General features: G+C 38.2%; 1 protein-coding gene across 2 annotated transcripts in view; it reads right to left on the minus strand.

The window, feature by feature from the left end:
• Positions 1 to 17713, minus strand: part of Cap-D2 (CAP-D2 condensin subunit) — a 410800-nt gene that overhangs the window by 277356 nt on the left and 115731 nt on the right. For both annotated transcript variants that reach the window (XM_067148430.2, XM_067148432.2), the window contains exon 6: positions 5218 to 5466. In XM_067148430.2, the coding sequence (XP_067004531.2) occupies positions 5218 to 5466 (249 nt within the window). The remainder of the gene's footprint in view (positions 1 to 5217; positions 5467 to 17713) is intronic.

Raw genomic sequence — 17713 nt, forward strand, 5'->3', positions numbered from 1 at the left:
TACTACACACTATAATTCAAAAACAACTAATGCTATTACAATAATGAGTAGGATTAAATAAATTAAAGTTACAATATTCAAAGGCCACATTAATCCTTTTCGTGCCCACATTTTCAGTCCACTTATTGCCAGATTTCAACCCATTATTTAGGAAAAATTGAAGCAGAGCACAATGTTTCAGAAAAAGTTAAATATAATAAAAACTGTTGATCACAATGTATTCAAATTTTCAATAATATTAGAAAACATACCATCACATCCATTTCCGTATTCATTGAGTCATAAAGTTGTTGGTTCAAACCTCCACCCCCGCTGATTGTGGTACTCGACACAAAGGTAGGCTCTATTTGTCATATTCTCATGTTGTATGAATCCCTCTAAACCAATAAACACGTGATTTGGGAAGTGGAATGTATACTGTATATCAGCTTCTATTTCCCCTGAGCAAGTGCCTTCACATTCTGTATCTATGTTTCCGGAATATGCCTGTTTGAATGCTGCATTGATATATGTGCAAGTGGCTATCTCACTGAATAGTTTGTCTCCTCCGAACATTTATGTCAAAAATAATATATTTCTCGTAATACTCTTTAGAAATCATGGACAGGTTCAACATCATCCATATAATCATTCGGAGTAACGAAATGCCGCGGCATCGCAATCAGGTCCGAATTCTCGATATCCGTTTTCACTTACATCACTGTTTTCACTAAAATTATCTTCGTTGATAAGTTATTTCCTCACTAAAAATTCCCCTCCACCCCTACTCAACGATTCTGTGTCATTTTCGTCACCTATATTCAGCTTGGTTTCAATATCTGCAGTATTCAATCTCGCCATGTTTACGAACGAAACAGCTGTCCCGCGCTCGCGGAAGTTCAAGACCGTTTCCTAGGGGACATCAAGACAGATTATAACTATTCCTTCATTTCCTAAGCCTTGTAGATCGTACTGCGTGTTCATAAATGCCTCATAAACACTTCAAAGCCGAAGAAAACAAAAAACTGTCGCATATCTCGCGTAAGTGTGCAGATAATGCAGCCGGGCGCTTTCGGGCGCTAAGGACCGGAAGGCAAAGCGAAGAGTCGGGCGCTAAGGGCGGGAAAGGGTTAAATGGGCTTGATAACAATATACACTGTTATGTTCTTTACAAAAAATTATTTTTTAATGAATATTCACTATATTGTGCATTCTTCGTCTTCAGCTGGAAATTTATATGATACATTTACTGTAAAATGGTACTTTAACAGTTACTTGCTGCTGTCATCTGAATCTATATTGGTTCGGTCCACAACAGCCAAAGAGGCTGATGTTGATGCCATGGCAATATCAGTTGATGACTTAGAGAAGGAACTTATTTTTGGCTGAGACTTCTTCTGTACTGTTCTTTTATCATTTGTTGTCTCCATCTCTTTTAGTGTAACATAATATTTTGGTAGTCCAGATTCATCCTCAGTCAGGATTTGGTAGCCAAAATTATCATCTTAATCCAACTAGTCACAAACATACTCCATGGTTGTAACTCTGAACGCACACCGGAAATCCAAATCTTCTACTCCTTTAAGACTATACTCTGTTTCTTTGTTGAACAAGATTATTCCATGCATTTCGAAGGGTTGAAGTTTTAACTTCACTCCATCAGCTGGCCCAGTTGAAAATGGCACTCTTGATATTACAGTGGAACCTCGATGTATCGAATCACCTCAGTAGCCCCAAGTAATCTCCAATGAAGAGCTGTGGAGAAGAACCCATAAAACACCCACTGACACTCAATGAGATGCGTCACAGGGAATGGAAGTGGATTGGGCATACATTACGGCAAGATAAATACAAAATATCAAGACAAGCCGTAGAATGGAACCCACAAGATAGCAGAAGAGGCAGACCAAGAAACACATGGAGGAGGAGTGTAATAGCAGAAGGAATAGAGAAAGGAGGGAAGACCTGGATCAAAATCAGAACGATGGCGCAGAACAGAGTTCGGTGGCATAAGTTCACTGATGCCCTATGCTCCACTTCTTGTTTCTGGATCTTCCCTGCTCCTTCGGTCGGAGCGATGTAGCATCCGGGTCTTTATCATGTGACCAGGTTAGCGAACGGTTGTGCTCGCACACAGATCTCTCCTTCATGAGATTGTAACTACCTCAGGGTAAGCACTCTTCATTCTTTCATGTTTGATTAACGCAACTAACATTTAAATGTAAAATTTCCTTTTACTATGCAGGAGTTCAGCCTTTGATCTAGCGATCATCGTTAATTTTACGTCACAATGACTTGGCTTTCATCTAAAAGCATTCTCATCTTGTTGGAGGCAAACACCCTTTTTTAACCTTCTTGCTTATATTAATTTAACTTAATCATCTTATTTGCCATCTTGTAATTCCATTTAACCTAACTCTAGCAATCATTTCTTTGAGTCATCGGCATGAAGTGTTTCAGCAATGACCCAGTTTCCTTTTGCCGCTGAGCTGGTGTAAAAATTCATTAATCTTTTGGCTGTGTAGAATGGGACTAGCCCTCAGCTGAGGCACATGTAACTTTAATCTTTCTCTTAAAATGCTGCACACGTGTTAAAGAAAGTGTTACCAACTTTTGTTTCATTCCTTTATTACCTGAATTTTCTAACCCCTTGAAATTTTGAGAATGTTATTAATATTACAATATATTTATTGTGAGACCCAAGGGAAAATTTACCTTCTTCAAATTTTTGGCCAGAGTTCAATGCCGCTTCCCACATCCTATCCGTAGTTGTCATTCATGTGTTAACCTGCTCAAGGAAGGTTACAAAATGGTTCAACATTTACGAAGTCTGCACTTAAACCTTCCCCATAAACTTTCCTATTAGAGATAATGTGCCGATTACGGAATCTTTGTTCTATTATATTCAGCAAATCCTTTTGCTACAGCCTGCAGTTCAACTCCTCTTACAGAAACTCTGACAGGGCATTGGTTTTTGTACCAGTTGTACACAGCATCATCAATGGTGGTCAGTTTAGATCCAGTTTCCATTATTGTTTTCTGCCACCAAAATATGTTCAAAGTTTGACTTACCAATGCCAAACTCTGTCATAACACTCTGAGCAGATACACCAGCTTGGATTTTATCCAACACTCTCTTTTTATCTTCTAAATTTAGCAGTAGCTATCTCTATTTACTCCTGTTGATGAAAATGATGATTATGATTATGATTGTTGTGTAAAGGGGCCTAACGGCTAGGTCATCAGCCCCTAATGGTACGAAGTGCAACAAATTGAAACTTCAAAATGTATCCACTGACTAAAATATAAAACGAATTATGATGAAAAAAACGACCCTGAATCCAAAACAAAAAGTGGATCAAATTAACAATGCCTTCTTTTCTGAAATGATGCTTGTTATAAAGAGGGGTCCAAAATCCAGGTCACCAGCCCCTCATAACAGTACCCATACTGGTAAAGCAGAACAACGGTGTTCTTCCTATAGTAGTACTAATCACAGGTAACGTAGACTCGTGGTGTTCCTTGCATGGTGGTACTAACCACAGGTAATGCAGATCTATGCTATGGCACACACAATGGCACCACTCGCAGGCTACACACACCCATGGTATTTCTCACATAAGGGCACCACTCGCAAGCAACACATACCCATGGTGCTCCTCATAGTGGGACTAATCAGGGGTGCCGGTATTCCCGATGTGTTTCTCACTTAGTGGAACCAAGCTCAGGCCACGTATACTCTCGCTGCTGTTCACCTAGCGATAGTTATGATAGGCATTGCAAACCCCCAGCATATCACACATTTATTAGTAGGCTGTTTACCTGATCTTGTTATATTTTGTTATGTTTGTTATATTTTGTTATGAAAGTATACGTTTGTTAAATAGTCTGTTGACAGTGCAAGTGAAATTTGCTTAGTGTAGCTGTATCTTATGCTTCATGAATAAGTAAATAAAAAAATAAATAATAGTGTTCCTCACATAATGGTACTACTCTCAGGCAACACAGACCCATGGTGTTCTTCACATAGTGGTACTGCAACAGCCAAACCTGTGGTGTTCCTCACATAGTGGTACTAAAAAGAGGGAACAAAGACTCTTGGTCTTCTTCATAATATAGTGGTACTGCTCATGGGTAACTCAGACTCACTCTGAACACAGGGGAACTGACACATTCCTGCGCAACGTACGGCACCTCTTCTCGCAGGGATATTAGTCCGCGTAGCCGAGTGCCAACCCCTCCACCTCGTTGGGATACCCAAGATGGTACTGACCACAGGCAACGCCCAGACCTGTGGCCTTCCTCACATAAGGGTTCTACTCCTAGATAACGCAGATCCATGGCCTCATGTAATGGTACTAATCACAAGTAGTCTCATGGTTCTAATTTAATCACCCCTTGGTTGCCCCGTTTAGTCGCCTCTTACGACAGGCAGGGGATACCATAGGTGTATTCTTTGTCTGCGTTCCTCACCAATAGGGGGTTATTTACCCCTGAAACTCATCTTTTTTACTGTATTATAGAGAAGACAACAGAATATCACTGTCATGCCCTTTTAAGCACTCACAGACATTAACTTAACCCAATGTACAATAACCGTAACTCATCATATGGACTTCAGCAAGCGAACTGAGCAGGCACTGTGTCTTGTGTCTTGCTTCTGACCATAAACGATACTCCATATCGGCCACGGATGGAGAGAATGGGAAGTGAGGTGGGGTGTTGCATTTGATATTTTACTGGCCTTGACGCAAAAGATGCCCAATACAATATTGTGGCATTCTTTGCGATGAAAACCAGTCCGAATTATCACAAATTCCAAATTAGTGAAGGTTCACTGTTATTATAATTACCTTATAAATATGTACACAGTTTTATATTACATGCAACTGCTTCTTTATATTACCGTATATCAATAAGTGTGTTGCAAAAAGGCACTGTATATTTTTTATACTCACAAAAATCAACTTAAGTTGATTTGAAAATGAAAATTCCACACTTGAAAACAACTTCTATAATGCAATAGTGAATAAAGTGATATTCACTGAAACTATGGCTTTTCTTTCAGATAAGGTTCAATGCAATAGGATGTGTGACAATCATAAATAAAAAAAGAACTAGCAACTCTCATTAACACCAGCAATCTAGAGCTTCAACTATTACTTAAAGGATCAGCACTTAAGAATCTAACAAATTATCTATCTATGCTGATATGAAAATAGTGATGTATCTACCTACCTCCATATCAAGAAAGCGCAACAATAATTTGACATGTGGAGCAACATCTTTAGGAATGCATTCTGCTAATTCAACAATGAACTGTGCATGGGAACGGCCACTGGACGGAGTCACTTCAGATTCAGAGGGATCAATACGTGCCAATTCCTGTATGACTTCATGCACGATGCTGTGGCACTCATACTCCTGATGCAAAACCACCACACATCGCACCATAGGGCTGACTACATGCTCATATCTATTCAGCATCTATAAATAAATATGATGAATACTACAATTATTATACTCAATAACATAGAGCCTAAGAAAAGAAGGATTTTGTCAGTTTCACCTTTAATAATAGCAATTTATATCAGATAACAAACATACATAAAAGACATAATTTTAAGATTGCATTCAGAACTAACACCACCAAAGCCGAACTTTTCTACAATACACACATTTTCAAGTGCATTAATAAATATTCCAATTCTAGCATCTTACAAACTAAATTATTACCAATGTGACACTAGTTACATTGGTCAAACAGGGAGGAGTTCCTAACTCTTTAATAAAGAACATATGAACACCAAAAAATACAATTGGATTTTTGGCTATGAGCGACTACATGAATGATTTCAATGACTCCTTTACTTCCCGAAATTAAGACTTAGACATCTTACTACATATAGTTAATAAAGGCATCTTGTTCAATATATTTGAGAATATCCAGTCCTCCAGAAGTCTGAGAGAAAATGGGTGCTTGATGGTAAGTGGCTTGTCAAATGTTTGTAACAACATTTTCTCTTCAACTCTTCTGTAAGCCAACTTATTGCAACATTACTAAAAAGACTTCAATCCTAATTTCTCTTTCAGTTCTACACAAGTTACTCCTTCCAACTACCATTTGACAAGCCACTTACCATCAAGCACCCTTCTTCTCTCGGACTTCTGGAGGACTACAATTTTATTTCTTCACATAATATTATAAACCTCACTTAAAATGGACCACAGAAGCATCTCTATGCTATAAATTTTAAGAATTGGATCTGAACTCCACTCTGATTTATTCCCAATATTCGAAATATTTAGCACTGTTAAATTTTCTCTATTACTCTTCTTGTTTCAACTTAGCAATTTACCTTAGACCTCACTTGAAGTGAACAATGTATTAATCCACCATTTGGAATTATTCTTATTCTTATTCTTATTCTTATTATTATTATTATTATTATTATTATTATTATTATTATTATTATTATTATTATTATTATTATTCATGTGCCATGTCCTCGCAGAACGTTGGCGATCAGTAGCATGATCTGCTGTTTGTTCATAGCTGTTCTGAACAGAGTAAGCTTTGTCATCCCAAACCACTGGCTCAAGTTGCCGAGCCATGATGTCCTACTTCTCCCTGGACCACGTTTTCCATTAATTTTCCCTTGGAGTATTACCTGCAGAAGGTGGTATTTAGAGTTCCGCATCATATGATCAAAGTATTCTAGTTTCCTTCTCTTGATGGTAGTGAGAATTTCTGGTTCTTTGTTCATACGGTGCAAAACGTCTATATTGGTCATTTTAGCTGTCTAAGGTATCTTCAGCATCCTTCGGTACGTCCACATTTCAAATGCTTGCAATCTCTTGCACATGGTCTCAGTTAGTGTCCATGCCTCAGCTACATTTTATTCATTAATGTGTTAATCAATCTGTTTAGGATCTATTAGTTTTCCATTACACCCTCAACCTCCACAGGACACCTATTTGCTATATTAAAACAAGGACTTTCAGGAGGGTGTATAAATTTTACAACTATCCATATTTTAATCTTTAAACTGTTGCCAACCATTTCGCTCACCATTTGTAACATCATCTTCACATTTATATTTAATTTAATTACAATCAGATACCTGATTATTTACCTTTCAGTTTGAGATATAGGCTGATGATGCTCTTAATTAAAGAGCGAAACATGTCCCTACAGTTTTAATTCTTTTTTAAAATTCTTTTTATGTATTGAAAAGGTGGAACAAATAAACTTTCATATTTATTTGACTTTGAGTTGCTTCCCGCACATAAATTCCTGAAGGGGTGTCGCCATCAGACCAGTTATGAACTCACAGCCACTAATAATTCCACAATTCATACATATGGGACTCTCGCCTATACCATCTTCTGCCAGACTATAGTAAAAAACGCTTGGTCGACAGCATTACAGGCTTATCAGTAAATGTCCAAACTGCTAATTCTTCATAGGTTTTAACACACTTTTTAACTTCAATTATGTAAAAATGTTAAACCTTTTCACAATCCAGTGTGAAGGCTGTCAATGTACCGACTATGTTTCATGAAATTTTAAAGGAATTTCCTGACCTCACTCGTCCATCTGGAGCCCCGCATTAAGTACGCCATTCTACGGTACATTTCATTCGCACTACACCAGGACCACCTGTATCCTGCCGGGCTCGTCATCTCACCCCGGATCGTCTCCAGATCTCTAAGAAGGAGTTTGATGTCATGCTTTTGGAACATACAGCACGATGCTCTGAGGGTCCTTGGTCATCACCAAATGATTTAGTACTGAAGAAGGATGAAGGCTGGGGGCCCTGCAGAGATTACCGTTCCTTAAACTCACGGACCGTTCCTCACAGATATCCACCTCGGCATCTTCACGATTTCAGCCATCAGCTCCATGGATGCATTATTTTCTCTGTAATCGACCTAGAGGAGGCCTACAACCAAATTCCCATGAACCCAAGTGACATTCCAAAGATCGCAATCATAACACCCTTTCGACTCTAGTAACTTTCATGACCTTCGGACTATGCAATGCTGGTCAAACCTTTCAGAGATTCATAGACAAAGTACTATCTGGTCTGGATTTCACGTCTGCGTACGTCGACGGCATGTTGGTCTTCTCTAAGTTACGAAGAACACAGGCGCCACCTGCGACCTCTCTTCCACCGCCTTTCTGAGTATGGCATCCTCATCAAAGTACCGAGAGCGTCTTAGCATCTCCGAGAGTCATCTTTCTTGGATACGAAGTCTCCGCCACAGGGACACAATCACTGGCGGAAAGCATCACAGTTCTGCTGAAATTTCCTCTCCCGAAAACTGCACGTGATCTCAGATGTTTCTTGAGAATGATCAATTTCTACCATCGGTTCCTTCCCTCAGCATCGCAGTACCAGGCTCCCCTCCACGCATCTGTATCCAATTTACATGGCTCTCAACCAGTACCCTGGACACCAGAAATGGAATGCATCTTTGCCGCCTGTAAAGAAAGCCTTGCTCAAGCTACCCTCCTAGCGCATCCCGATCTGCAAACTCCATTGGGATTGTTCCCGTATGCATTCAACAACGCTATTGGAGCTAGCCTCCAACAATATGGGACGATGCCTGGCAGCCACTAGCCTTCTTCTCTAAGAAATTATCTCCAAAGTAAACTGAATGGCCAGCCTACTACCGGCAGTTGCTTGCAGTTTATGAAGCAGTGCAGCACTTCAGATACATTTTGGAAGCCCAGCAGTTTACAATTTATACAGACCACAAGCCCCATTGAAGGCTCCTCCAACGTAGTAGCAGATGCACTGTCTCGCATCAAAGGAATTGCCAGCAGCACCTTGCACTTCTGCACTTCGGCATGATCACACGAAGGGGATGCAGAACTCCTTGATCTGTTGAGCCGTAAATCAGCACTTCGGCATTTGGCATCTTCCTTTCCAGACACAGCATGCTAGATACCAGGTGTATGCCTAAGTCTTTTACAGTTTCTCTACGAGATGGTGCCAGCGAACAGTATGCAGCATATGAATTTGACACATACATCAGTTTGTTCGTCTGACATTAACCTACCAACATGCACAAGTTGAGTCTGCCAAACACTAGTGTCTGTGTTGTATCATTCAGTGATCATGTCAATGTTTGTGTCCAAAAAGAACATTTGCAGCATGCACTGCTTTTCACATTTAATCAAAAGAAAAAGGCTGTAGAAAGTCATTGTTTCCTGGTATATGGTGAACACGCTCCATCGATTAGAACATGTGAGACACGATTTCTATGTGAAAGATAGTGCACACTCTGGAGTCAAACTCTACAGTAATTGGCACAAGCATGAAATGTGTCACAAGCAACAATCAGCAGACGTTTACGAGCAATGGGGAAGATCAATAAACTCAGTAACTGGGTCCCACACGATTTGAATGAATGGCAAATGGAAAATCGCAAAGTCACTTGTGAGATGCTGCTTCAACGCCACGAAAGAAAATAATTTTTGTAATGAATTGCGAGGGGTGACAAAAAATTGATTTATTTTAAAAACCCAAAGCAGAAAAATCATGGCTGTCACCAGGCAAAGCCGGTCCTTCAACACCAAGGCCAAGTCGCTTCGGCAAGAAGATCATGCTTTATGCCTGGTGGGACCCGAGCGGTATCCTATTGTGTATTATGAACTCTTGAAGCTCAGCGAAACTGTTACTGCACAACGCTACCGCCAACAAATGATTAATTTAAATCACGCATTGATCCAAAGACGACCGGAATGGGCCAGAAGACATGGCAAAGTGATTTTGTTACCTGACAGTGTTTAAATCTCACACAAAAAAAACAAAAAAATGGTTACAAGGAAAATGTACCTTATCACTCTCATTTACGAAACATATATACGAATAATAATACAGTCGAACCTAGATATCTTGAACCTCCATTACTCGAATTTTCAGTATCTCGAAGTAAAATTTTCCGGCCGTTTGTCCTATTGTTATTTCTGTAAAATATTTTCCCCACCTTGTCAATACTTACACATTTTATTTTATTTAATTACCGTACATGTACATGTTTCGAGAGCCACCGCTCTCTTCTTCAGCGGTGCCAAATATTAATTGATCCTTGGACTATGGTACAATGGTATAATATAATATATATACAGTAGAGTCTCGCTCAACCGACCTTCGCTTATCCGACACTCCGTGTTGTCCGACACTGGTAGGCTTAATTTGAACTTTAGGGTGCGACCGTGACACAAGCACTGGCAGTCATGCGGTAGGATTGTTCAATGTAGTATTGGTTGGGTGCGGATGTTATAGTTTTCATATCCTCTGTGAGTATGGCGAGTAAACGTAAGAAAGTGATTGTGTCTGTGGAAGACAAGTAGAGTGGATTAAAGAGACTGGACAAAGGGGAAACTCTCCAAAAAATGGCTTCAGATTATGGTGTTGGATGTGTTACAGTGGGAGACTGGAAACATCCGAGGGAATAAATTGAAAAGTGGTGCTCTACCAGAGCAACAAGTGATGCGCTGAAAATTAGAAAAGAAAAAAATGAAAAATGAGATTACGAAAATGTAAGTGAAGCACTATTTCTTTGGTTCACCAAAAACCAGGAAAAGGGCTTGTCAATATCTGGCCCCATTCTGCAAGAAATGGCAGTGTATATCCAGAAGGAGTTTAATAAAGGGACCCTAATTTTACTGCCAGTGCTTGGTGGCTTGATCGGTGGAAAAAAACAGTACGGCATTGGGCAGCTTAATATCTGTGGAGAAAAACTGTCAGATAAATCCGATGGGGTTGTGAAATTTAAAAGACAATTTCAAGAAATAATTCTTGCTGAAGGATCATCCGCTGATCAGATTTTTAATTGTGATGAGACTGGGCTGAATTTCAAGATGCTGTCATCAAAACTCTTGCAGCCCAAGCCAAGACATCTGCACCTGGCTACAGGTATAGTAAGAAAAGAGTACTGCATCTACTGTACAATTGAATTAATAAGTTAATAAATAGAGTCCCGTAAAACATAGTACATAATATAGTATAGCCTTCCTGTTTGTTTTAGTTCATTTTCAAAGTTATTCTGTATTATCCGACATTTTCGGTAATCCGACATACTCCAGGTCCCGTTTAAGTCGGAGAATCGAGACTCTACTGTATATGAATTTTGAAAATTGTTACAACAATTTCTCTTAGTTTCACCTTTCCTATTTACTATGTCATTTGTTGCAATTTACTGGAAATTTCCTAACTAATGTCATCTATTAAATTAATCTCTATATGTTAATTTATGTCCTTATTTACATCTGAAAGAATAATTATTTCTTCTTGTCTAAATTTAACATTTACTTGTCATTTAGTGGAAATCCTTAAATAAATCAATTTGTAAAATAATAGATAACATCTATAAATAGTCTTTATCCTAAAATCGTAAAATCATAAATAATAAATATAAATTCGTAAAATATAAATAACATCTATAAAATTAGTTATCCTTTAAAATGTTTCTGCTCTCTTCTTAAAGTCTGCTATAATTTTCTAGACCTCTCATATTTAGGCATTATTTATTATTTATTATTTAGGCCTAATTTCTCCAGACATCTGAGTAACCGTCTTTTTTCGCAAAAGATCTCTAAAGTTAGTTTGTTTGGTTTATTTATTTAAGGAATTGGACAAGATTAAGAGAAGATATTCTGATATGAGAGGTCTAGAAAATTATAGCAGACTTTAAGAAGAAAGAAGGGAGCAGAAACATTTTAAAGGATAACTAATTTTATAAATGTTATTTATATTTTACGAATTGATATTTATTATTTATCATTTTACGATTTTAGGATAAAGACTATTTATAGATGTTATCTATTATTTTACAAATTGATTTAAGGATTTCCACTAAATGACAAGTAAATGTTAAATTTAGACAAGAAGAAATAATTATTCTTTCAGATGTAAATGAGGACATAAATTAACATATAGAGATTAATTTAATAGATTACATTAGTTAGGAAATTCCATTAAAATCTGCAACAAATGACATAGTAAATAGGAAAGGTGAAACTAAGAGAAATTGTTGTAACAATTTTCAAAATTCATATATATATGTTATATTATACCATTGTACCATAGGCCAAGGATCAATTAATGTTTGGCACCGCTGAAGAAGAGAGCGGTGGCTCTCGAAACATGTACATGTACGGTAATTAAATTAAATAAAATGTATAAGTATTGACAAGGCGGTGAAAATATTTTACAGAAATTTGAATACAAGTCAATACGGACCAACATGGTGAAAATAATCTGTCCTATTCTTCACGTGTATTTATTTCTCTATTACTCGAAATTCGGTTACATGAATTTCTCGATTTCTCGAAGCAAACATTTCTTCCCTTGAAGCAAAAAAACTACTCTAACTCAAATTTTGTGCAACATTAACTGTGCAATACGGCATTTGTGGTTTGTGAGGAACAGTTAACAAATAAATGAAGGGTTACAGGGAAGCTGGGAACTAATATGATGGGAAGAGAAAAACTAGACCTTCTAGTGATTGGAAAATTGGCTTGTGACTTGCAGCTTGATACTACAATTTTAACCAAGGACATTCTAATAATTTTATGTTAAACAAACACCTACATTGATATCCTCTTTTTACGAATTGTAAGAACAATCTGAATCCTGATTATTCACATTACAGGTTTGAGTTTGAGGCTGATGATGCCCTTAAAATGGGCGTAACATGTCCCTTGTAACTTTTTATGATAAGATTTAATTCTTAATATACTAGATCTCTTTGTATTGAATAGGTCGATATTAAAAATAACGCTTTTAACATACTTTGTATTTACATACATTACAATACGGAACTAACTTGAGAATTATAACGTGTAATGTCAATTAATTACCAGTCACGTATGAAAGCAAGCCCAGCAGTAGCGGATGACAAGCTCCATTTACGAAACTCTGCTGCGTGGTATTGACGAGAAGTTTCAACGTGAAGGGAGGAAAAGTTAACTGCAACAAATAGAATAGGCTAACGGATTTTTTTTTTTCCAAAAGTGTTAACGGAGCTATGACTCTTGCCTCACTACTGTATGTACTGTATCCTGTCTTCTAAAAAGTTACTATAATAAGTGTTATAATTAAAGTGATACTGTAAAATAGAGTTTCTTCATATATTTTTAAGTACTGTTAAAAATAATGTATTCAGTAATAGCCCATATATACATATGATTCAATTATGTGCTATAATGCTTAAAAACGGTATTCTTTGTATCTCGAAATTTCGATAACTCGAAATAAAATATCTCCCAAGGTGATTCGAGATATCCAGGTTCCACTGTATTTATATCACACCGACACATTCAACAAAACTCATAACAGTTTCCTTTATTACATAGTAAAATTATTGAAAATTTAATTTTATAGGTATCTCTGAACACTTAGAGATAACGTTTGTTATGTTTTTTGGCCATAACGTGAAGAGAAAATAGCAGAAACTGTCACCAACACAACTCCCTGAAATACATTCAACTCATTTAAATTATGAAGTAAGAATGAACATAAAACAATGAAATACGCGAAACTACCACATACAGAACAGATCGGTATGTCTCATACATTAACATACGACCTTGACACGTGAAAAAGCATAGAACTGCTAAAATGAACACGTAGCCTGCAATGCCAACTAAATTACGCGCAGAAACGATGCTAAAAGTGCGCGAACCACACAATAAGACCTCATTCTTTCGTCCCGATTAACTGAGTCGCTAGCACACGCTAGCCTCTCTTGTTCATAGGACAATTGCCGTCCTGAATGCCCAGCCGTAAAAGCACACATGTTGCTGTAGCAAACAGGAAACATAATACATGAAGGCGATGGACAATACACTCGCGAAATAAGGCATCAAATAAATATGCTTGAAAATTAGGTTGGGTAAATTACACAAGCACATAAAAATGTATCCTTTATCGTAGGGGAAGAGTATTGACCGTACTGCAGGTTATATTGGTCAAAAAATAGGAAGAATTAAAAATAAATCAGAAAACCGGAAGACTAGTTAAAAAAGGAAAGTTTCCGGGTAAATCGGAAGGGTTGACAGGTATGCTGATGGTAATGAAACTTTTACATGTTATAACCACATATTATATTTGTAGTGTATTACTCAAAATACAATTTTTTTCAACCACCCCAAGGAAAGTTCTTATCATTTTCCTAAAGCAACTCTTTCTCAGCCCAGGATAAACATACAACAAGAAACTTGGCTTTGTTTTGAAGCACTCGGTCATGATTATCAGAAACTACAACCACTGTAATTATATAGTGTGGTACTGAATTTATGAAGAGTAATATTGAAGGGAGATTTTGTGTATGCCGGACAGTGTGATTAACAACAGGCCGAGTGGTGAAATCGGGTGCAGTGTTGCCGCGTTGAGTAGTAATCATGTGCGCAATGAACACAGCTTTTTGTTTACTCTCAACCTTTAATTTTATTTCCTCTTATAAATTTGACTTTGCATCACCTTTCCACACAAGGTCTTTGGACTTTCAATGGCATGTTAAAAAAGGGTTGGCTTCCTAATTTAGAAATATCACAAATTTTTACAAGGGTTATTTACATTATTATTTACAATATTTAATTATTTCAATTTTCTTCGTCTGAAAAATCACTGTTTTACGATGAATCGGTACTGCTGACATTCATGTTGATTATGACAGGCTCTAAATAAGGGACATTTTCAGACAGTCCATCTTTCTCCAAGTAGTGGTCTTCAATTTTCTTAGCATGTTTAATACATTGTTTCCAGAGTTCAGGGGGCACGGTACGTAAGATTTCTCGGCATAAAGCGTTAATTGCGTCCATACCTCAACCATTTTCTAACGTAATAGCAATATTGGTTTTTGCTATTTTCCCTTTTACGTAAGCCCAAATCAGCTTGATTGGATTAAGCTCGCAATAGGCCACTGGTAACCAGACAAGTTGTACTGTGCAGTTTTCCCATGGTATAGATCAGAAGGACCATAACTGAAATAGCGAGAGTGCAGGCACGAGGATTCGAGCACGGCAAAGTTCTTCAAACATGATGCCGGACTTAGAAGGGATCCTGGTCTGATATAGTTGCATGTGACGGAATTAATGTATATATTACAAGTAGGAAACCTAAACAGTGAGATATGGACTTTTGTAACATTATAATCTAATTATGTATATAGTAATCATTTAGTATTAATTTGTATATTCTGTATGTTGTAATTAACACATTATATTTGTTGTCGGTACGACATCGTAACTGATGTAAAACCTTCAATTATTATGTTTAATATATTTTAATTATAGTTTATTTAATGCTAATTTATCTTTTATTGGGTGTTAAACATGACTAATACATGATTTCCCTGTAAATATGTAGTATAACATTGTATAACCTCAAATACGTATTGTTTAACCTCAAAATCCATATAGTCAAAAGCGGTAGAAAATTCCATAATGTTCGTATGTTAGACTTATTGTACTATAATTTGTTATATTCGAAGGGTTCTGGAAACTTACTGTAAGGTTTTATTATCCAGATACATGTAGAGATATTACGAATGTTGTAGATGTTTCCATATGGATTAGTAAATAGTCGACGAATGTTCGAGCACCCATTCGACTAGCTGGTCGATCGATGTTTCAAGTGTGTTCCATTAGAGTGTTGTAAGAACTCTTCCAGAAGTTGATCATTCTAGATGGTTGATCGAATAGTATAAATATCGAGCTGTCAGTCATTGAAGTGAGTTCTCAGTTCGTAGGACTCAAGACAAGTGATAGACTGGGAGTGACTGTTGGGCTCCGAGGTGGAGTCTGAGTATTGGACTCGAGAGAATGAGGCGGTGAATTCAAGAGAGTACATATTCTAGTGTGCGAGTCAGTGTTGTTGATATCTGTACTGGTCAGAATCGACTTCAGGGTACTCCGCTATTGAGTGTTGTATATAGTGTCATTTGCTACTGTGTATAATTGTGTGTTGTGACGTACAGTGTAAATAAAGTAATTTATACAAGGAAGTGAATGAGTTCTTGTGTGATATTTATTTACATAAAATAAAATCGCAACGTAGAACGATAAATTGGCGACCGTGACAGGACTGGACAGGACACTTCAAGACTCAGCAATGAAGATCAACCAAATGAGCTTGGTGATGTTACGGAAAGCGCTGACATCCCGAGGTTTACCGACGGCTGGAAGCAAAGCAAACTTACAACAGATGCTGTGCCAGGATTTGATAGACAACGGAGAGGACCCAGGCAGTTTCGACTTCGAAGTCACCTTGGAGGAAGAAACCAACGACCAGGTACGCAGTATGTTCGCACAACTAATTGCTTTGATTCAGGCCCAGTCCGAAAAACTCAAGGGTGAAATCGAGGCCCAGTCTGGAAAAATCGAGGCCCGATCCGAAAAACTCGGGTGGAAAATTGAGGCCCAGTCTCAAGGAATAAAGGACCAAATCAAGTCTTTGGAAAACGAAGTACGAGCCTCGGTGGAGTCCGTAGTTCAGGGCCCAGCGGAAACAGCAAGTGCGCTGTGTGAAAGTACAACAGCTCTGGAGACATGGGTGAAGCCTGCAAGCGGTGACGGCAGCTCCGGCGTCGTGAAGATAGCAACTCCACGGGACGACGTGATCATTGTAGCGATGGTGGAGTCCGTAGTTCAAGGCCCAACGGAAACAGCGAGTGCGCTATGTGAAAGTATGACAGCTCTGGAGACACGGGTGAAGCCTACAAGCAATGATGGCGGATCCGGCGTCGTGAAGATGGCAACTCCACGGGACAACGGGATCATTGTAGCACCAACGACCAACAAACGAGGGTGCCACCTGACCAGGACACTAGTCCTGGCACAAAACCATATGCCGGTAGGAACACTGAATTCAGCCCCCCGGAAAAAGACGAGACTCAACAGCGCCAAGTCCACGACGTGCAAGCCTCTCCCGTACATCACACCGGTGGACTACGAAGACGCATGGGCCCTGGTAGAACACCGAGATACGGGCGAGTGGAAAGTCAGTGGACTGTCGACTGCCACGCAAGGACCTGCAGATCATTGCTACCGAGAACAGGGACATCGTCAACCATACCCAGTGGATCCCTCATGGAAAAGTGGTGGCCACCGAACGAACTATCTGGCTACGAAATGTGAATTGCAACAGTGCCAACGAGAAGACAGGGTGATTGAGGTAGTCTAAGTGTAATTGAATAGTGAGGACTAAGAGAGACGAAGACATACATATAAGGACACCTAGATATAATTTAAGACCTAGATTAAGGAACGTACAGGGTAGATATTGAAGGTTATGAATTTCATGTTTTTGGTAGGTTGTAGAGGGATAATTGTCGTAGGTACGACATCGTAACTGACGTAAAACCTTCAATTATTATGTTTAATATATTTTAATTATACTTTATTTAATCCAAAATTATCTTTTATTAAGTGTTAAACATGACTAGTACACGATTTCCCTGTAAACATGTAGTGTAACATTGTATAACCTCAAATACATATTGTTTAACCTCAAAATCCATGTAGTCAAAAGCGATAGAAAATTCCATAATGTTCGTATGTTAGACTTACTGTACTATAATTTGGTATATATGAAGGGTTCTGGAAACTTACTGTAAGGTTTTATTATCCAGATAGATATAGAGACATTATGAATGTTGTAGATGTTTCCATATGGATTAGTAAATAGTCGACGAATGTTCGAGTACCCATTCGACT

This window comes from Anabrus simplex, chromosome 5, assembly GCF_040414725.1.
Source record: "Anabrus simplex isolate iqAnaSimp1 chromosome 5, ASM4041472v1, whole genome shotgun sequence".
Taxonomy (NCBI): Eukaryota; Metazoa; Arthropoda; class Insecta; order Orthoptera; family Tettigoniidae; genus Anabrus; species Anabrus simplex.